Source organism: Lathamus discolor, chromosome 4, assembly GCF_037157495.1.
Source record: "Lathamus discolor isolate bLatDis1 chromosome 4, bLatDis1.hap1, whole genome shotgun sequence".
Taxonomy (NCBI): Eukaryota; Metazoa; Chordata; class Aves; order Psittaciformes; family Psittacidae; genus Lathamus; species Lathamus discolor.
The window spans coordinates 119505707-119527345 of record NC_088887.1 but is presented as its reverse complement, the minus strand read 5'-3'; the positions used below and the strand labels follow the sequence as shown (position 1 = coordinate 119527345).

Sequence of the window (21639 nt, the reverse complement as noted above, 5' to 3'; positions counted from 1 at the left end):
TTAAGGACTGGATAGTCTTCACAAAGCAATGACTGGTGAGGTTTTCATGTAATAGCTTTGCAGCTAATGGTTTCTGACAATGGCACATTGCAGAAAGGGACAGCTAGATCAAGTAAAAGAAATATGGTAAAACAGCACTGTGAGTATTCAATTTTGGTTGATGGGCAGGATTATACCAAGGCAAAACCTGAAAAATGGTAATGAAAGAAAAATTCATTCCTATCCCCTAAATATGTGTATGCTGAATGGTCAGTTGGGCAAGATCCTGCCCCAAAGCCCACCTCCTATACTTTATAAATATCTCCAAGCACCTGGAAAGTCTTTTCTCCTACCTGGCTCAGAAACTCCAGGTGGAATAGAGCCAGCAGCCTTGTCTTGTGGTCCCTGCAGTTTGATGAGGCAATCTTTGGTTTGTGGAAAGGCTGCTAGAAGCCAGTCCAACTTGGAGCAGGTATAGAGTTGTTCTACTCTGTGCTCAAGAATGCACTGCTTCTGGAACTGGATCCCCAGTAAAAGTGACATAAAACTGTGTATGTGTTGCTCTGGCCAGAAGCTTAGCTAGTGAAAACAAGTGAATAACAAGAGAAGCAGATATTAAAAATCAGAGTTCCATTTGACATGCTAGGGAAAGGGTTTCTGAAAAGAGCATCTGCCAACAAATTATAGATAAGGATGCATAAGGGTCTTATGGGGAAAAGAGAAGGTTCTAATATTCTGGAAAAAGCATATAGCTATTTCAGGGATGGGCAGAATTGTGCCATGAACAGAGAGGAGGAGATCTAGACAGCTGGACCACTTCCATAGGTCTGTTATAGCCTGTGCTGTCTCTGTAGAGGTAGACTTGTCACCTCTTTCTGATCTTTCAAATTGCATCAAAATTAGGTCTTCTGGGAGAAGAGTTCACAGATATGAAGCACTGTATTACAGTCCATACTTTCTAGGGATTTGATCTTGACACTGTTTCGATTTGTTATTATAACCTTGACACCTACAAGACCTTACCATGCCTTCAGCATTCATAAAACTGTATTAGCTTAGCACTGACAATCCTTTTCATGTTAGGGAATATAAAATATATAATTAAACTTGTTCCAAAGGTAAACATGACAGACTAAAGATTGTGAAGAGGATGCACACTGGAAAGTGAAGGGAATTCAGTGAAGTCTCTTAAGTCAACATCATGAAGTAAAGCTTACTGAATCTGCACATGGTCACTAAAACTGTCAGAAAATTACTGCTTATTTAGTAAGTATTAAATATTCTTCAGTGGGGTTTGGCACCCTGGGCAATGAGTTCAGCCTGTCAACAAAACACTTGGTTTTCCTGTTAATTTCACAGACCTTTCCAAGGATAACAGAAGTCCAAACACCAAGGCTGAAACCTAAATAACAACATAGCCTCATCTTATGAATGACAGTCTCCATATAGGGTTTGGCACATGTTATTCAAAGTGCATTGATGTTATGCTGATAAATATTTTATATTTATGCTTCTGAATATTTCCCTATTTATGTTACCAAAAGATGGGAAAAGGAATAACTTTATTCATTATTTGGGTTTTAACCTATGGAAAGCTGAGATGCAAAAATGTAGGAATCAGAATAAAATTCTACACCAGAATAAAGAGCTACAGGATAGCTTTTATTTTTATTTTTTTCTTAATAAAAACCTAACTTGTTACCCCAACAGACAAGGCAAAAGTAAGGACTATATTCCCCAAAGTCCTGAGTGAGAAATCAGCCCCCTGATCTCCACATGGGATGTGGACTAACTGAAGTGTGAAAGGACATCTTTAATGCTTTGATGTTAAATTCTGGTGCCATGACAAACTATTATGGTCTCCAGTTCTTTGCCCTGTTCTGGCGTGACCTTTTGTAGTTACAATAGCAGAGCATGTAGAGCTGACCATAAGGTGGTTTAGCTGCTTCAGTTCCAAGGCTGACGCATGGACTGAAACCATCAGCAAAAGCAGGTTTGCAGAGTCAGAAGGTGCAGCTGAGGACTGTGCATGTGTTTATTCTGCCACCTCTGTAGGGCAGGAATAAGAATCAATCACATCTTAAACCATGAAAACTGGGGCATCTGTAGCTCAGGAGCCTAAGTCCCTAGCAACCCAAATACACTGATTTAGCTGTGCATTGCAGTAAAGGCAAGGCTGGGAATCTTAGAACAATTCATTAAAGTTACTCTGTGACCACATGGGGAATGATTCCTTAATTATACAAATGTGCAGAAAGGGAGGAACTGATGAATTGCAGCACTCAGGTCCATCTTTATGTTAGCTCTAATGTTTTGATTTAAGTTTCACTAAAAATCCTGAATCTGTGTGTTGTAATAATATTTTGTTCAGAATATGTCATGTTCAGCAAACTTTCCATAATGTTAAGTCCCTCTTTATCCAGAGCTGCTTGTTGAGCTCAGCATTCTTGAACCAGCTCACCTGAGCCTGAAGCACTGTGTGGCTCATGTTGGAGACTTGGGTTGTAAATGGACTAGAAGCTAAAGTTCACACCTCACTTAAAACAAGTGATTGAGGGAAGAAAAGCCCTCAAACCCATCAACAAGGGAGAGGAGAACATGACAGCCACAGATCCTGGTCATCACATTGCCACTTGAACCCTTAACTCATCCTCATTTGCTTTCTCCAAGAGGCAAGTGTGAGAGTGACAATGGGAGTAGTTATATTTCACTTGGAATAAGAAAGAAAAAGAAAAGAGAAATACAGGGCACAGAAAGTCAGGGTGAATATTTGACATAATTGCTGATGATGTGCATTTAAAACACTAAAAAAAAAACAGATAAAAATTGTGTCCTCCTACCCTCAGTCTGAATTACAGCCTTACCAATTATGGCCAAACCCAAGATCCTAGTCATGTTTCAGCAGCAAAATCAATGTCAGCACAAACTGAACTGTGTTCTGCCTTGTGCTAACAACTGTCAGACTACTGCTGTAATTACCAATGGCTGTAACTTTATTGCAAGCAACAATGCAAGAAAGCATTTTGATTGCAACAAGCAGTTGCTGCTTGAAAATATTTCATCCAAGAGATGAATGATGGGTGGGAGGCAGGATCCAGTCTTATGAGACATGCCATCCTCAGACCCCTGTGGCTTCTGCCATAGCCCAAATCAGTGTGCTGCAGAAAGAGCCAACCAACCCCTTGTGGGCATCCATCAAGATCAGCCTTTGAGCATCACCCCTGCCCTTGGCCCCATGGGTGGTTTGCATGGGCCGTGGCAGTGTGTTGTCCCAGACAGTGCCCAGAGCCAAGAGAGCAGCAGCTCTCAGCACTCTCTGTTCTCTGCAGCTCTGGCTGACAGTACGAGCAATGCCCTTAGGATGAGGGAAGCAGTCGTCCTTGTTTCTCAGTGAGCAATCCAGATTGGTGCTAGCCAAACGGCATACAGCATCAGTGTTGTCAGAGCTCTTTGAAATGGCTGCTGTGTCACTTAGAGGTCAGGTGCCCCTTTTTCAGTCCTTTCCATTCAAGGGTTGTTTTGATAATCCAGCTTTTATCTGGCACTTTCAGACAAGTAGACAAGATGATGATGATGCTATCCTGGGTTTACTTACAAATAAGGTTTCACCTTATTTGATTAAAGCAATTTTGTAACAATAGTAAAAACTGATTTCTGATATTTAGCCTTATCCTTGGATGACAAAGAAAACATTTCAAGAGCTGTAAAATATTTCAGCTCTTATTTCCATGGGAACACAATTAAGAAAATCAAATAGCCTGCATATTTGGACTACACAGGGGATGAGAAAAATGTGAATACAACCTGAAGAGAATCCAGGTGTCAGTGAAATTAATATCACCTGCTTTCCTTGCAGTCCCAGAGGTTGCTAGACAACACTTAGTTTCTGCTAGTGTTGTATGCTGTCCCTGAATGACAGGCAGAATAATTGCCTCTTTCCTGCCTCAAAAATGTCCTTAAACAAGCACTACTGGTAGCTGCACCAAGATGAACCCACATCCAATGAAAAAAATTTGAGATGCCAAACAAAACTTATCTGATCTTTCCAAGGCACCATTTTTGAACACAGAAGGCCATGCCCTCAAAGCCAAGTGGGTTTTCGGTGAACCAAAAAGCCACTCCCATCAAGCTGCTGAAAAATTCATACAATTTAGGTTTAGTTCTCATTGTTAAGAAAATCCCTTCATTTGTATTTAAACATGCCTGGCATGTATCTATCTTCTCTCCACTGTGAATAAAATATAAATATAAAGAAGGGCTTGGACTTAAGCCCATGTGCTTCTCTTGCTCTGAGCATGTGGCTCAGCCATACTGGCCATACTAATGTGTGTAGTGGTGCCGAAATGTACAGATGTTAACACACTGCATGAGGAAGAAGGGGAGCTACAGCAGATTGGAAAGCACATCTTGATACTAAACCAGGAGGATACAAGAATTACTTTGGTTATGTGTTGGGATAGTGTAGACACATTTGGAGAAAAGCAAGATGACTATTTTTCTGATAGTATGCATAAGCTATGAAACTAGGATTTGTGAGGAAATAAAACATAGGTGGCTAAACATTCCCTTTCTCACCTCAGCTTTACTTCTAGATAGAGACATTTTCAAGTAACTGATTTAACCAAGAGAAGCTCCTTCCTTTTATTTGTCTGTCTCATTACCTTTGGACTTCCTATACCCTTCTGTATTTCAGAACTCCAATGTCTTCTTCTCTTCTGAGAATAACTTTGTTTTCCTACATGTACTGCATCCCTTCTGTCTTTTCCCCTCCTGCGTCTGAATTCTGATTTTTCACAGGCGATTGGAAAAAGGCATTAATCTCTCTTCCTTTCTGAGAGCAACAGTACACATTTTATATGTGAAGTTTGTGGCACAAAACTGATGCTGGTCAGTGAGCATAAGAAAGATGAAGCAATGTTTTGTTGTGTGAGCCAAGAAAGGATTCCAATAATGTTTTTATCCAGGTTCAGATCTCTGGCAAGCAGTGAGGTACAGCTCCATACAGAAAGCCTTCCCAGGTTAGTGGCTAATATACTTACAGGACTCTCATCTGAAGGTGATCGTGCGTGGAAGACTTATTCCAATGAGCTTTTTAAATGTGTAGCCTTGTGGAGCTGTTATTACCTAAGACACAGCTTTATCAAGCAGTAAGGAGACATAGACTGCTTCAGTATCAGATCTCAGGGCATTTCAAGGAGATTAGTGTAGGCTTTATAAAACTGAAGGGAAATTTCCTTGCCAGAATACAAAACACATCTCCCTCTCCTTATTTTTAATTCACATATATTACTAAATTGTATGTTGTAAACAAGACTGAGAGACAGTTTTTTTACAAGCTGTAAAAGTTGGGACTATAATTATGACCATTAAAAATGCGGCTCAATATGCTGTATGGATAAGCTGGGAATAGGCTTTTTAAAATCTGTTTTTTGATACAAAACTAAATAAAACAAGATCCAGCCATCATGTAAAAAGTAAGTTAAGTGGTGACTACAGAGCCGTGAAGCTATTGTGATGGATGACCTGTTATCAGGAGTGAATATTATATCAGCTGTGCTCATGAAGTCCAAGGGGGGCTCAATTTCCAAACAGTGCCTGCTGAATTTGTGCCTGGCTAAGGAATATGGGTTAAATCTCCTGAGGAACACTGTTTGGCACTGAATTCGAGGGGCTGTTTTGTGTGTATATTGACTTTGGTCCTTACAAAGACATAAAATGGATGTCTAAAGCCAGATGAATGGTTTTCAAAATGTAGCAGCTCAGCTAATACAAACAAAGCAGTTGGCTTGACTAAAAAAACGACTACTTTCTTTTAAAACATTCAGAGCTGATTAGAAAACTATTGACTCATCCTACAGGAGTTTTCCAGGTGCCACCCCATCCTGCTTTTCTATCCCAAGGGCAAAGTAAAACTTTCAGAGGGTAAATTCTTGCACAAGCCCAGACTGATGCCTTGCATGGGGCATGGAAGTCTGCATGCCCTGCGAAGCCACTCAAAGCACAAGGCCCAAAGGCCAACCTAGCTTACATATGATGCTTGCAGGCTTAATTACCCAAATATCACTATGGCATTGGGCTGTTCCCATTCCCAGTGTTTTAGAAGTGAGTCTTTGGAATGGTCCATTGAGGCACTTGGAACAAGTTCCCTCCTAACTGACTCAGCAGCTCTTTTTCTAACTGATTTACTTTGGGTAAAACAGGTCATTGAAACCTGATTTATTTGAGATGTAAGTTGAGATCTGCCACATCTCAAACAAGAGTCCAAGTGGTTGAAGAGTTGATGATTTACAGCTAGTTGACCGTCATAAACTGGCCAGCCTGGTGTGCTGACCTTGTCCTTGCAACGTTGGCTTTAGAGGCTACTGGATGGCCTATCTGGGATGTGAACCTGTACGAGCTTACTCAACGTCCTCAGTACTGTGCTTTGGGGGAAATGTGGGGCTGAGTCTCTTTTTATCTTCTCCATTCTCCTTGATATGAGAAGGCTTTGCTGGCTGATTGCTGAGTGCCCTGGGAGGCAGGGCTGGGGGAGCACTTGCAAATCCATGTTATTGCTGTTTCAGCTTTTGCAATTAGAAGTTTTTTTTCTCATTGAAAGTCTCATGTTTGACATTTTCTGTAAAATACCCTGGCTATTTCATGGCTAAATGATATTTTTGCTGTAATTAAGTGACCTAGCTCATATATTGCAGCAATGTAGCATTCCTTACCGGGAAAGGAGTAATTTATATATACAAATCTTTCTATAGGCGGAGCCTTGCCTGACACTCTTCCACTTACATAAATTCATCCAGAAAAATTTTTCTTTTTGTCTTCCCTCTCTTTCATCCTAAAAATTTCTCCCCTCATCGACAGAAGTTATATGAAAAACAAGCTTGTGAGTTCTTTGGAAAAACCCTGTCTCATCTACCCTTGCCCATAGAAAGGCTGGCACAATGAGAACCTGCTCCTTGAGGTGTTTTGAAGTAGTTTGTGCTCTAAGCATTTGAATTCTTGAATTCTGTTTATTAGTCACAAAGAAGAGAGGCTGTGGGATACAAGTGTTGCCGTAATTTATCTCTAAAGCAGCCAAATTGGTATTCTGCAAGAGCATAGAGATCTACACAAGAAGAACATGAACCCTGTAGTCTAGCAGACACTGGTGAACAAAGGACTAATGGAGCACTTATGCATTTAGCAGCAGTAACTACAGCAACTAGTTAATAACTTTTTCAGATTAAAAAAAGAAAGTATTGTGGTACTGTGTGACTCTTCTGTACCTGCGTGGGAGGAAAATAAAACTGAAAACTGACCTCTCTTAATTTCTCTGCTGAGGACTTAATTCCCTTACCTGTTTGGATAGAACAAGGTCTGCATCACCACCTAGATGTTAGGACAGGACAAAACCAGGACTATGTTTTTATTTCTAGATTTAGTAATTCAGGTCTTTAGAAAGCATCTTAATTACACCAATGATTCCTGGATCAGGTTGAGGAGAGGGACCAAATACCAGCCTCAGTTCAAATGTCAGCTCTGTCCCTGGGTTCAATCTGACTGAAACAGTCCTCATACTCACTTGTGTCTGGCATTTGTTTCTTCAGCTCAGAACATTTGCATTGACAACATAAGCACAGCCATAACCCACTTACCTGTGAGGTCATCATTGGGCCAGGAGCCGAGCTGGCAGGCTTTGCATGTGTATTCATCATATACATATTCATTCTCCTTACAAGGAGTACAGGTCCAACAGCAACTCACTTCTCCTTTACGGATCACCTGAGACAAAAATTGACATTTGGTTTAACACCGTAAATGTGAATTCATGCTGCCCCAGTTACTAATTTAATTTTTTTAATCCCTTTTTCTTTGAGAATATTTTTAGAATTTTATTTTAAAGGAACTTTCCTTTAATGATATTTTTGCTTATAAAAAATGACACAAGTTCTCAGTTCTCCCATCATGTGTGTACCAGAATGAAGATACCATCAATGCCACAGAAGTATAGGTGGAGGTACAGACTGGCAATAAAATACTTTTTCCCTCTTAGAATTAACAAAACTCAATATTTCATAGATGGCAATGTGCCTACAGAAGCCACTGTGTGATACGCAAGGTATATAGTTCACTCCATTGTGGTCCATACAAGGAATCATTTCAGAAACATTATTTTCCTAAGGGCTCATTACCCTAAGATTTTTTGGTGCTTATTTTCCACCCAGATGTGAGTAATTTGTTAAAACTGATATTTTCCCAGACATAAAAACTGAACATGCCTTTTCCAGGATTATTTAATTACTGCAATCCTACTTAACATTTAAGAATGAAAATGTTATCTTTATCCATTTTAACATTTGACCTGATTTCTCATTTTATAATTTACTGCCAAATGTTATTGCATGCTCATAACTGAGATGCAGATTTTTCAAGATCCTTATTTATCATCTCTGGGCACTGAAAACATCTGTGCATCTTGTCAATATGTTTTTCTTTCGAGGTAAAGTGTTCCCAGCTTCTCTGCTCTTCCTAAATATTTTCTAAACGAATACTCCCAATTACAGCATAAGTAGTTTGACTTATGTATCTTTTCCAATGATGAATTTAGCAGGTGGCTTCAAAAACCAATGTCTTTATTGCAGTCTTAATAAATGAAAAGTAAAGGAGTGCAATCAAAAATAACTAGATTGCTCTTTGCAAGGCTGCAGTGAAAAAAGGTCAATTATGTAATTTTCATCAGCAATATGGTGACTTTAAAACTTCATTTTTTTGTCTTGTTTTTAAAATTGCAAAGTATGAAAGAACAAAAAGCCACACTGAAACATCTAAACTGGCAGAGAGCCCATGGGAGCACAGGTAATTTGCTCTACAATTGTTGAGACTAGATCTACTTGCAAAACAGAATAGCTGTCCTCTCGAAGAATTCACATACTGGAATTTCTTTCATTTTGAACTAGAATAAAAATTTGAACAAATGACAAAATTTCTTATGTCTGGGAAAATCAATTCTTAGAAATCTTGCACTAAGTTTTAGACACATATCCTGGTAAACATGATGCATTATAAAAATCCATAGTTTTACAATGCATAAAATACTTAGGAAAATGAAATGACAAAATAATAACCATATGATATTATCAAGCCACCTAAACATTCTATAAAAACAATTCACTTACACTTCCTTGTTAAACTTTTCACTAAATCAATATATTCTATAAAATACTTGGAATTTGACAAATCTGGCATAAACTGTTACACTGATAATTTCTTACCCAGCAACAACTGGGGGTCAATCCAGAGAAGAATTATGCATCCTTATGGAATCAAAGTAATTGTTCTCTACTACTCAGAATCAGGTAAAATTCTTTTGCATTAAATTGCTCAGACATCTATTTCTTCATCCTTTTACTTTTAATTTCTTGAATAATCATTTGTTGTAGCATTTAACTAAAACCAATCTCTTCTGCCCCTTGTAACAAAAATAATTCTCTTTAAATAAAAACTTATTTTCCATTCCCCTTGTCATCTGGGCAATCCTTTGAACCTGTATACATTTAAATAAACGTATGTCCACACTGTTTCAAATGTTTGGAGTTGCTTGTGTATGGATTTTGTCAAATACTTGTTGTTGAGATGCATCTTAAGTGTTTTCAAAGCCTACATGAGGATGTCCTCATCTGTAATACTAAATCATTTCCATTGACAACAAAGAAGTTCAGAAATGTCAACAACTGTATATACCTACACTGAAGACATTTGGTCCGATGAAACTTGTGTACCGACTCTGCCAAAGACCAGTTAGCGAATAAAACATGATGACTGTCCTACAACTCTGGAAAACTCTGTCTGAAGAGACTCACTTTATGTTGCAGAGCATTATCAGCCTCCCATCAGATTTCATTGCAGCTGCTTGACAAGTTTTACAGGCATGCCATGTTAACACAGGAGAAAATGCCATATTAACACAGGAGAAAGTGCCATGTTAGCACAGGAAAAAAGTGGTCCAGCTTCCAGTGAAACATGTCAGAAATTACAGCTGCTTTTTTCAGTCTGAGCCACTCTCCGTGCTCATCCCCTCATTCCACAGGCTTTTACATCAATGACTGCAAGGTAAGCTAAGGGCTTGCAGGATTTCAACTGTTTTGCAGTGTTATGCTGAAGGATAATACAGTATAATTAATATATGACAGGTTCATTTACCCTCCTTATTTACAGCAACATGAAAGGTAGAAAGAGAAAATCAAAAACCTGGGGAATAAAGCAGCAGTAAAACATACTCGACAAAAACAAATGTTGCTTCCATTTCCTGAAGCTCTATGCAATGGTAGTTGTTGATGTTCTCTGATGATGCCACAAATTTGATTTGAGTAATAATGTTCCAGGCTAGGTGTCTATGTCTAGCACTGGAATAATAGCAATTCTTATAATTTACCTGCAATTGTACTGACAATTCCCTCTCAGGGATTTGCAATCCATTGAATCAGATGCTGTAAAAATATGCAACAAAAAGCCCACAAACAGTGCTTGTTCTAAAGCATTTGGGAAATAAGTAAAAAAAGTCAGTAATTCACAGATACAGGAGTACAAGAAAATGCCAACTTATGAAAATTGTGAGATTACTATGATACAAGTACTAAGTACATAATTCTGTACATTTTAGTTAAAGTGTGGGATATTTGTCTCCATGGGAGAGTTAGGAAAAACTTACATTCTGCATGACTGAAGTAAATGGGGAAAATATTTACCTTTATCTGGCCTTTTTCACAGGGTTCACTGCACACTGATCTGATGATGTTATTTTTCTCTGACCATATTTCATCATCGTCCATTTTCAGCTCACCGTTGTCCCAGCTGCCAACATTGATATAATCAAAGTAGTCCTTCCCCATTTTCTTAAAATTCATAATTTCATATCTTTGGAAACAGAAAGGGGAGACATAGCTCAGTTGAAGAGAACATCATGAAATATTTCAAATTAAAGGAACACTATTCAGTCAATATCAAGCTTACTGAAATACAGAAGACAAAATTTCAAGCATTATGCTTAAGTCTGTCCCAGTGATTTTGATGATATAATATTTCTTTTCCTTTGTGTTTTGATTCGTTTTCTTCTATTTGAACACTTTGGGGTTCAGTGACTGAGCTTCTGAGAATGACTCTGTTTATTTCAGGAAAACAATGAAATGAGCCAGACAGGATTCATCCTGTGTAACTTTCAGCGCTGAAGCCAACTGCATAGGGAAGCCTAGCTGTCCGAGGATCCCTGTATGGAAGATGCAGAGAAATCTAAACTTATAATGGCGGTTCCCTATGCTAAGTGCTCCTCACTGTGCAAGTGCTTATTCCACTTCTGAAAGAGGAAGCCTGAAGACAGTTGTGCTTGTAAAGTGAGGTTGAAGGAACCTAGGCTTGTGGGATCAAAAGAAACTTCCCCTGCTGTAAGACCACAAGATGCAATTTGGTGTAGCACCAGAAAGCAATCAGGCATCATTTGTCAGGCACAGCCTCCAGGAATATGGGTCTTGATTGGGGCTTCAGGGAAATCTTATCAAGGAGAACCTTGTTGTCCAGGCATTTGAAAAATGATGTTGAGATTTGCCTTTTATTTTCTTTTTCTTCTACAACATTGCAGCAGCAAATGTTATTGTCTCCCATCCACACAACCCCCTTCATTTTTATATGATTCCTCAGTGAGCAGAACACATTTAATTCTTTGTACAATATGGCATGGAAGAGAAAGAGTATTCATGCCTCAGTCCTCAGCTGCTTTTGGGTCGATCACCTCTTTATCTGTGAACAGAAGGGTTAGGAGCAGAGCTAGAGCTGATAAGAGTTTTTAGGTTCATGTTCCTCTTCCTCCTACTTTCTATTTAGCTCCCACAGAGTCTTACAGAAAGTTCAGGGAGCAGCGTAAGACTCGCTAGCCTTCTACCGGCATGCTGAACAACAGGCTATCTTTCTGACTCACAGGCCAGTTCATTTAGCATTTACTTATAAGGCATGTTTGGAAAGTTGGGCAACTCCTGAAGTGAGGATGCCATGCTTTTCTTTGCTTCCTCTTTAGTGGGTTTTACCGTAACCAGATTTCATGAAATTCAACATGAAATTCACCAATGGAAAAAATCAATCAGTATAGATTGAGAAGATTAACACTCACAGGTTTAGAAAACCTGCCTGGTTCATAAATGAGGAGAAAACTTTTTCCTGGCAGCAGGTGCAAAATTAGTCCCCAAGGCAAAGCAGGGGTTGGATTAAGAGTGACATTATCAGAGTGTAATTAGTGAAGTCCAAAGCAGAGATAAAAGAACCAGCTCATTAAATAGAATAGTCTCTTAACTAAGATACCCAAGTATCTCTCTTAAGGTTTGAGGAAACACTGATAAGACTGACAAGTAGTAGTCATACTATATAAAGCACCAATATTTTTCCCATGCTGACATAAAATATTTACAGTAAACCTATTCTATAATATTCTCTATCCATGGATCCCAGGATGCTTTGCATCAGGAAACAAGCTCTATCTGTCACAGTGGGGAAACTGTGACGTGGATTGAATGCCAAAATCACACAGAGGCTTGGATCAGGACTGCAAGCAACCTGTGAAAGAAAATGAAAGTGGAGGGTGACTGAATGGGCAATATGATATTACCAATACCATATGATTCTTGAGTTTTTCCAAAAGAAGAAGAAATCATCCATAATAATTAATGATACTCCTGGAGTTTGGAATATTTCACTTTCTATCCTGTATAAAGAAGGAAATGACCACAGCTTTGAGAATGACCCTATCAGAGTTGGATATGTGAATGCCAGACTGACACAAATTGAACCCAAATTACACACACACAAATATGAATTAACAGGCTTTTACACGTCATTATAAACTCAGGGTTTTTGTTTGAGGTTCACAAACACAGTAGCAGTCTGTTCAAGGATCAAGCAGACTAACCGAAAAGTTAGCCCAGAAGCCACTGTGGAGTCTATTCAACATTGTCATGTCACTGTAACATTCCTCTGAGTATTGTTTTGTTATAGCTGTCAATTCAGAGATTCATGGGCAGAAAAATGAAAGTACTGCCAATGCTTAACAGGCCACAGGACCTAAAACAATTATATCTCCAGTAGTAGTTCCATGCATACATCCCATGGGTAATACTGGAAAGAGATCTAAGAAATTAAATAACCTATTTCCTCAATATGATTATTGTCTCTTTGTGTAGAACAGCATCAGTGGACTAATAGTAATAGCCAGACTCAGTAAGTCCATTTCTATAGCGGAGATTCAGGAGTCACTGGATTCCTGGAGCTACCTTGAGGTACCACAGGGACAGTTTGTCACTTTAGGATAGGAGAGACCAGATGGTGTGATATCACATTTCCAGCAGTGCCCTAGTCATGGTGTAAAACACTTGTTTCAAAACTGAAGTGCCGTGAAGTTGCTGAGAAACCATATTTTATTGGTAGCACAGACAAAATGTCAGTATTTTGTTTTTCTTGCCTTCTCTTGCTTTCTTGTTTCTGTCTTTGGAGTTCCAATAGTATTTGCAGATTGTTGTTAGTCTTCCTGAGAAATCACGGTTGTGTCTTCTATTCTCATTTGTTTTTTTCATGTCTTTTGTCTCACATAAAACAAGCCCTTCTCTAGACTGTGTATCTGCTTAAAGATCAACATACACATAACGGACTTTGGGATAGGGCCAGGATTCAAAGCATCTTGTGGGATTAATCATCTGTTGCATAATATCAACCCCTTTTTGCTATACATCAAAATCCTGAGCTATCTAGGTCAGAAAGGCTTTTATATTCTGATTTCCTGCTTAACACTACTACCACAGTACAGCTGCATGGTTTAAATTTCTGCTTTACAAAGTTGAGATGCAGTTATCAACACAAGTGAACCGGGCAGATGAGTTGTTTCAGTATGATTGCACCATCTCCCAGCTGTTGCAAATAGCGTTTGAAAGTGTTCAAAAGATATGAACTACTCAAAACCTGGGCATTAGAGATGGAGCGTCTTAAAAAGGATTAACGTGAAAAAGTACATTTAAATTCAGTGTTGGCTAATTTAAGCACATGGACTGGATTTAATGATGTGGCTGCTATAGAAGAGAGAATAAAGAACTGTGTTTCGAAAGCAAACACACAGGGACCACTTTGTCACCACACACAGTCTGAGTAGACAGAGCACTACTGTATCTCACACAACTCCAGTCAGGCTGGGCTTTCTTAAAGTTGAGATACCCCAAGGTGGTCAATCAACTTGATGTCCCCATGATACTAGAAACAGTATTGTCATACTGTGACTGAGCAAACGACTGCACATGATATAATTCTGTCATCATCATTCTTAGAACTGACTTTAAAAAGACCCAAGACATTCAGTTAAATTCCTTGCAACAAATGGAATTAAATCATGACTGTTAAGCATGTTAACATGAAGAAAAAGTAAAGCTAAAGATTTCTTTGCAATATTTAGATATTGTCATTGGTGTTGTCAGTCATGCCACATATCATTTATTTGTGGCAGTTTCCAGTGTTTCTGCAAGAAATGAGGGAAACAGATAGGAATAAGGTAGGATGCAGCCCACTGCATCTGATCACCATTAAAACCAAATGGGAATCCTTTAAGAGAAGTCTGGAGCAAGTCTTTTTAAAAATAGTTTGGTCAGAAAAATCCAGACTGAGCACTTTTCTTCAGAATTCAGCTATTTGTAAAAATAGAAAAGTTTAGCGGAAGTCAGCCTTGTTCACCAAAACAGTGCTGAAAATAAATTTCCATCTGAAATTTTCCTGGATTTCTGCCAGTTTGCGTCTGAATTCTCCTACCAGCCCACAGTGCATTTCCTTAGAGTCTGAGTCTGAAGAGTTTGAGAATTTGCGTCTCCAGAGACACAAACAGACTGCTTTGTACGTGGTTATCCTGCTCTCTTTTGGGAAGAATGCTGACTTTACAGGTTTTCAAATAAAATAAATAAGGAAAAAAAATCAGTTCTGAAATTGCTAAACTTTTGGAAAAATCAAAATATTCTAACCAGTAGATTTGTCTTATCCTCAGAAGTTAATGCTTTCCTTTCAGTTCACATGAGTGGGAGAAGACGAAATTTAAACGAGTGTACAGGATGAACAATTTTCCCTCTAGTCATCTGTTTATATGGTGCCATCACAAAGACATTTAAAAACTTCCCATGAGCATAGACAAAAAAGGCTGCCTCAATAAAACTGGAGGAAAACCAATGAATGAGGCATTGATCTACATATTGAAATATAGGGAAAAAATATACTTTGACTGCTATCACATTTGCTCTTCATTTTCTGAGAGTTCAATAGGCAGAAACCCAGAAAAAACCCTCATTACTCTTTTTAATGTACACATATATGGATGTTGCATATATGTCATAGAAAAAGAAAAACTTGTCTTTTATTTCATAGATGTACGTATATACATGTATGTAAGTTATCAGCAAAAGAAGCTTTGTTTAAATTCAGTTTGGTTTATAGCAGCACAGTATGAATTTGATAGCAGCCTTATGCAAATGGAAATTATTTATTTGAGAGACATGGAAGCAGATTTTAAATAATTCTGTTGGGAAAAAAATCCCAGACAAATCAATGCAAAATTTCTGATATTGTTTTACCTTTCTTAACCAAAGAATGATGTCTGTTATGACTGCTTATTGCTCAATCAAACACATATATTCAAGCATCTACAGTGAGAGAGAGAGCAAGGCTGTGGTGGTTGTCATGGTTGTGAACAAGAAGTTGAAAGTCTGGTAATTTGTAATGAGAAGTAATACCTATAAATGGTAGAGATGAAAATGCAGATTCATGTAGGAAGATTGCACGGCTCAAAGTTCATATCTTTAACATGAAACATCATTAAAAAAGGCCCATTAAAAAAAGTTATTTTGGAAAAATCAGTACAGAAAATCAGGAAATGTGAAAATAAAAGTTGAGATCTTGGCTCTGATGTCAAGTCTGCATTCATTTGCTATGTACATAGTTAACATATCTGTTATTAAGTAGTCCAACAATGTCAACATTACCTTCCTGGTGAGTCACCATTCTCATCAAACAATATCATGTCCCCAGAGACTCCAGTAAAGTTAGTCTTCATGAGGGATTCCAGGAGCTTCCGACCATCGATAGGCTTCATGGCATCACAGAGGCCCACATAGCCTGGACACAGCGACATCTGCATGTTGTGGAGCCCATACGCCATTGAGTATATTGCGTTGATTACAAAGCCCATCTTAGAATCCTGAACGTGCTGTGTCCTCAGAGTCATCTGGCCTGTGAGGAGCATCACAAACTGGGTGGTTAGTGCATGGGGCTGAAATACAATGCTTTTTCAGACATCTATTGGTAGGTTGGTTATTAGTGGTGGAAAAAGTCCTGTTAAGTGACTTAAGCAGCTCATAGTAGATGCTCCTACTGGTGCACATGATGACTATGTTAAAAAACAAAAAGAAAGGCATGAAAGAAGAGGTTCCCCTTAAATATTTTACTACCCAGCTGATGCCTTTCCCTGTGCAGCTTCACACGGGCTGTTTTCAGCTCTTTCTGTTCCATGTGTTATTTTTTAAAGCGCACATCATGAATATTATAAACTATTTTGGGAAATCCAGGAATTTGCCCCTGCCTGCAAAAATCTCTCAAAATTCTTAGAAATCCTTTGCTGAAGTGTAAATGCTAACATGGAGTCTATTCTGCAGTGACTTTGCAGTCAACACTTTTGTTTCAGAGACATGGTAAGCAATCCTGTGCAGACAAAACAACGGCTTTACTGTACCAAAAGTTCCTCTGCTAACAGCTCTCCTACTTCTGTATTTCTTGTTCCTCTGTATTTATAAAGTGAAGATAATGCTGCAGTGCAGATGAATGTATTAAAATGTCTGTGAAAGGTTTGATGATGTGGCTTAGGCAATGACTGTTTAACTGGAATTGGTAAACCTTTGTTTGGCTTTTAAAACGTAATGTCTGGATTTCTATTTTCTATTTAAGCTTCTGTAAAATGCACAATAAAAAATCATTCAGCAACACCCTGAAGGCCTTTATTTTATAACCCACTGTTACTAATGACAGAGATTTACTCTGTTGGCAGCATCTGTCCAGCTAAGGAAGAGAAAGCTAGAGGTTTTCTCCCTTATATGTCATCAGTAAAGTGCCAGCTGCACTCCAGCCACCAGATCTTTAACACTGGGGAAGTGAGACGAGTCAGAGATAAAGCAATTGCATCAGTAGTGCTGGGAATTTGTCAAACACCTGGAAAGACTTGGCTCTGGAAGGAGGACAAACAAAGAGCTCTGCTAGAACATTTACTGTCCTTTTAACAGTCAAGCAGCAATCCCTAGGAGAGGAGGATGGAGATTACACCTGCCTATCTAAGCTGCAGGAGCAGCACAATGTGAGAAGCAATTTGTGCCATGAAAAGACTGATGTACAGACAATTTTTTCCTTGAAAGAAATGAAAACTAATATATAACTCTGAGGATGGCACTTGTCTAGCTTAAGAATGTCTATCGAGAAGACAAGCATACAGTCTGATGTCTAGGCACCTTTTGTGGATATGAGTAAGAATCTCCAGCTGGTGATTGATCTCATCATAAAACAAGTACATCTACCAGCTCACATTTTCAGTAATGAACATCACCACACTGTTTTAATCACTAAACCACTCTGGAGTACTGAAAACATCAGGAAGGGTAGCAAAGATACATAGTTCGAACTGAAAATCATGGTGTAGAGGTCAGTAAGTGAGTAAGGGGACTGAGAGTTCCCTTTTTCCCTTGTTTCATGAGAGAGCTGGCACTCCGAGTTCCAGCCAACCTCAGGAGCAGCGATTAACATTTTGGATAGTTAAATGACAGCAGCTTGAAATATTTGTAATGGAAAAAAAACATTAGAAACAGCACACAGCATTGCTCATTTGTTCTGTTCTACCAAGGTATTGCTTTTTCCTAATTAAAAATAATAGGCATAAAAACTGCAACAGTGCTGTACATGTAAAACCCATATTAATTGAAATTAAGTGGAAAATTGAACAAGCCTACTACATTGCAATACACAAAACTTGGTTTAACCAATTATTCATCCTCACAATTAATAGCTCACAAACCATACAGTTAATTATAGTAGCCATTAGAATGAATCAGATTTGCATCAGCAAAGTATTTATTATGAAAGAGTATTCCAGCTTCTTTATTGCATATGATTGCTTAAAAACGTAATAGTTTAATTCTTTCAGGAACACTCTCCACTGGGCTTTGTGCTTCAATTTTACAGCAGTATTATTCTGACTTCCTTTAAACATTGAGCCTCATTCAGTTCACCTGATCATTTGTAATGAGGCTGCTTAGCTCTTCATAGAAGCTGCTGGCAATTGCCAATGGAGTTGTGTGGGAATTAGCTGTTATGAGAATTTTAATATACTTCCTGCAGCTAGAGAAAACATTTCCCTGAGATGTTAAATCCTCACTTTGCTATACAGGGGGAAATCCAGCCTGCCAAGCCTGACTGTCAGTTTGCAGTACTTCACGAATCTTGTGGTTAAGGAGAACACCTCAAAAACTGAGACAAAAGAAAATTTTTGCTCTTTAATTTACAATAATGTCGTCTTAAAAAATGCCAGTATTAAAAAGTGGTTAAGTCTGAAAGTGGCTTTCAACTCATTTCACAAAGTACTTAGGTACATTAGACTTGACGCAGATAAATAACGCTATTTACCTCAACGATCTTATGAGTGGTTTTGAGGGAAGGCTGAATACTCAAGATAAAAAGCAGTCTCTCAGCCAGAAAAAAAGAATAGAAATATTTTTAATCTATTTCTGCAACAAGTATTATTTAGGTAGCTTTATTAAACGCATTGTCCATTTAAATGTTAGAGTCTGGTTTTCTTGTTGGAACTCAAACACATATCCTTAAATATATACCGAAGTGTGTCTTTAGTCAAGAACCTTTCCTGACACAAGATCATCAACAAGATGGAAAGGTGGCATGGATAAATTTAGTGATGATGGCTCCAGTAATGTTCAATAGAATGGATTTTGCTGATTAAACTCTTAATAATGAATAGTGAAAAAATCTAATAGAATTTGAGGAGTTCCTACAGAGTTACTGGGCAGTGAATAAATATTGAAGAATGGGGTTGACTGAAGAACAGGGTTGTAAATAAGTAATTTCAAGGATGTTAGGCTTTATTAGCAACTATAGAGAAAAGGAAATTACTAAAATAAGCTTTGCCAGACCCGACTGGCGGTTACTGTTATGACAACGATCCTAAACCAAAGCGATGAAGAAATAACCACCAGCGGACCCAAAGACCACTACCACATTTTGGTGAGCATGCAGAAGGCATTCTCTGAAAGTATGATGTAATGTATGTAATCTAATGAATATGTATCTTTAAAGACAATATAATCACAGCCTGGTTGATGCTTGGATGAGACGCGCTAGGTGGAGCAATTCCGCCGTGTCTCCTGGAACTACAATAAAGAACACGTGCTTGTCAACTTAAACTTTGTTGGTGAATTCCTGGAGATTTCTCTGAATCAATATCCACAGACTGTAACCCATATGCTTATTTATAATATCCAGAGTAGAACTCTTTTCTATTAGAGTAAAAAACCCCATATCTATATGAGATCTGCTTTTCTCCATCTTGACCATTCCCATACAAGAAAAATTTGCAAAGAAGGAAATGCAAATGTCTTGCTTTCCTGTGGGCTAGGGAAAGTCAGCATGTTGCTGTTTAACCTTGGCTTGTAGCGATATGCAGGACATGTTCAAATGAAAGTATTAGCTCAGTTTAGGTGTGGGCTTTCAAAAGCACTCTCCAAATGGTTCCTACACACTGTGCTTTGGTTTGGACTGGGTGTCACAGCTTGGGAGCAACACAATGAATTTCTTTTGAAAGACACTAAAACAGATGAAGTTCCCCAGGAAAGCATCCAATGAACCACAGCTGCAAATGGATGTTCAAACCTTAGGATGAGGATACAGCCGGTTTAGAGTAACCTCCCCTGAGCTATGAAACTCTTTTGGCCCACAGTTTGCAGTCAGACCCAGCATCAGTCCCAGGATGCTGCAGACAGCCGGAACTGGGGGTACCAAGGTGACCATGTATGTGGGTCAGGTATAAAGCTGCATTTCGTAAGTCTTCAGTTCATTCTTACTGCAGTTCTGACAGTCTTAAGTACCTTTCCTACAGTAGGACTGAACAATTTTTTTCAGGATTGAATAGTTAATATTATTCACAAACATTGTTTGGAATAATATCAACTATTTATGAATCTGTGCTGAACTTAGTCGTTATGTCCAAATGAGTGTAGGAAGTTATCTGTACTGCAATACTTCAGAACCGTTAACCCTGTACCATGGCAATTACTACAGAAATAATAAAAACAAAATTCTGCCTGCTGCCATTAAGTTGAACAAGGCAATGGAAGAACGCAGTGTGAATCAAAACAGACCTAATGAGGACAGTGGGACAGTACTTGCAATCATAAATGATCAAACATTGTAGAATTCTCTAAGAAATGAGGGAATTGCAGGAGTTAGAGCTCATGCATAGATCTCTCAATTCTGTTCCATTTACTCTCTCACACTTCTTGTCCAAATAATTTTGGTAAGTAAATAAGGGCTTATCCTATTATTTTCCAAGATGTGAGATCATGAGATATCCTAGATTTGAAGCCATGGCCATTTCTGTCTACGAAATATTACACAGACAAATCTTCTCCCTTCTGTGCCAGTTCTGATAACCCTTCCATCCATCCATCCATCCTTCCATCCATCCATCCATCCTTCCATCCATCCTTCCATCCATCCATCCATCCATCCATCCATCCATCCATCCATCCTTCAGTTTGCTATCTATTAATACTTCCTTTCTACTACTTTTTATCTATAATCTTTCTTTAGACTAAATATTCCTCAGGAAGAGGATTTCTTCTTATTATCTTCCTGGTTTTCCTGTGCTTAATGCAATGGGCTTGTTATTGGCTATTGCACTGTCTGAAATTAAAATAAAATTATCCTGGATTTCATGGGAAATATAAGTATGTAAATATTTATTTTATAGATCATTTAGGGATCTAAATATACAGGATTCAGGTGAGCCTTTGCAATATGTTTAAATGCATTAAATATCAGTTTAGGAATTTGCTGCCACTGGAGCAGGTGGTTAATAACCATGGTTTTTCCTTGTCAGATATATAGTCTGGATATGTCTGGATTAAATTGTTGGATCATAGCATCACAGAACACCAGGTTGAAAGGACCTCAGAGATTATCTGAGCCAAATTTTCTTGGCAAAGCATCACCTAGACTGGATGTCTGAGCACCCTGTACATCCTAACCTTAGAAGTGTCCAATGCTGGGGAATCCACCACTTGCCTGGGGAGATTATTCCAATGGCTGATTGTTCTCATTGTGAAAAATGTTCCTTTTGTATCCAATCGGAATCTCCGCAGGAAGAGCTTGTGCCCATCACCCCTCCTCTTTTCCATGTGACTCCTTGTAAAAAGGGAGTCTCCATCTTCTTTGTAACCCCCCTTTAACTACTAGAACATGGTGCCAAGGTCTCCCCTGAGCCTTCTTTTCTCAAGGCTGAACAAAGCCAGCTCTCTTAGCCTTTCTTCGTAAGACTTCCCAGTCCTCTGATCAACCTTGTGACTCTTCTCTGGACCC

General features: G+C 38.6%; 1 protein-coding gene across 1 annotated transcript in view; it reads right to left on the bottom strand.

Annotated features, from left to right (window-relative positions):
• The window catches only part of GRM5 (glutamate metabotropic receptor 5), a 265098-nt gene that overhangs the window by 24984 nt on the left and 218475 nt on the right, over window positions 1-21639 (bottom strand). The window contains exons 5-7 of the mRNA XM_065675884.1: window positions 15996-16242; window positions 10698-10866; window positions 7608-7734 (exon numbers count right to left, since the gene is read on the bottom strand). Coding sequence (XP_065531956.1) covers window positions 7608-7734; window positions 10698-10866; window positions 15996-16242 — 543 coding nt within the window. The remainder of the gene's footprint in view (window positions 1-7607; window positions 7735-10697; window positions 10867-15995; window positions 16243-21639) is intronic.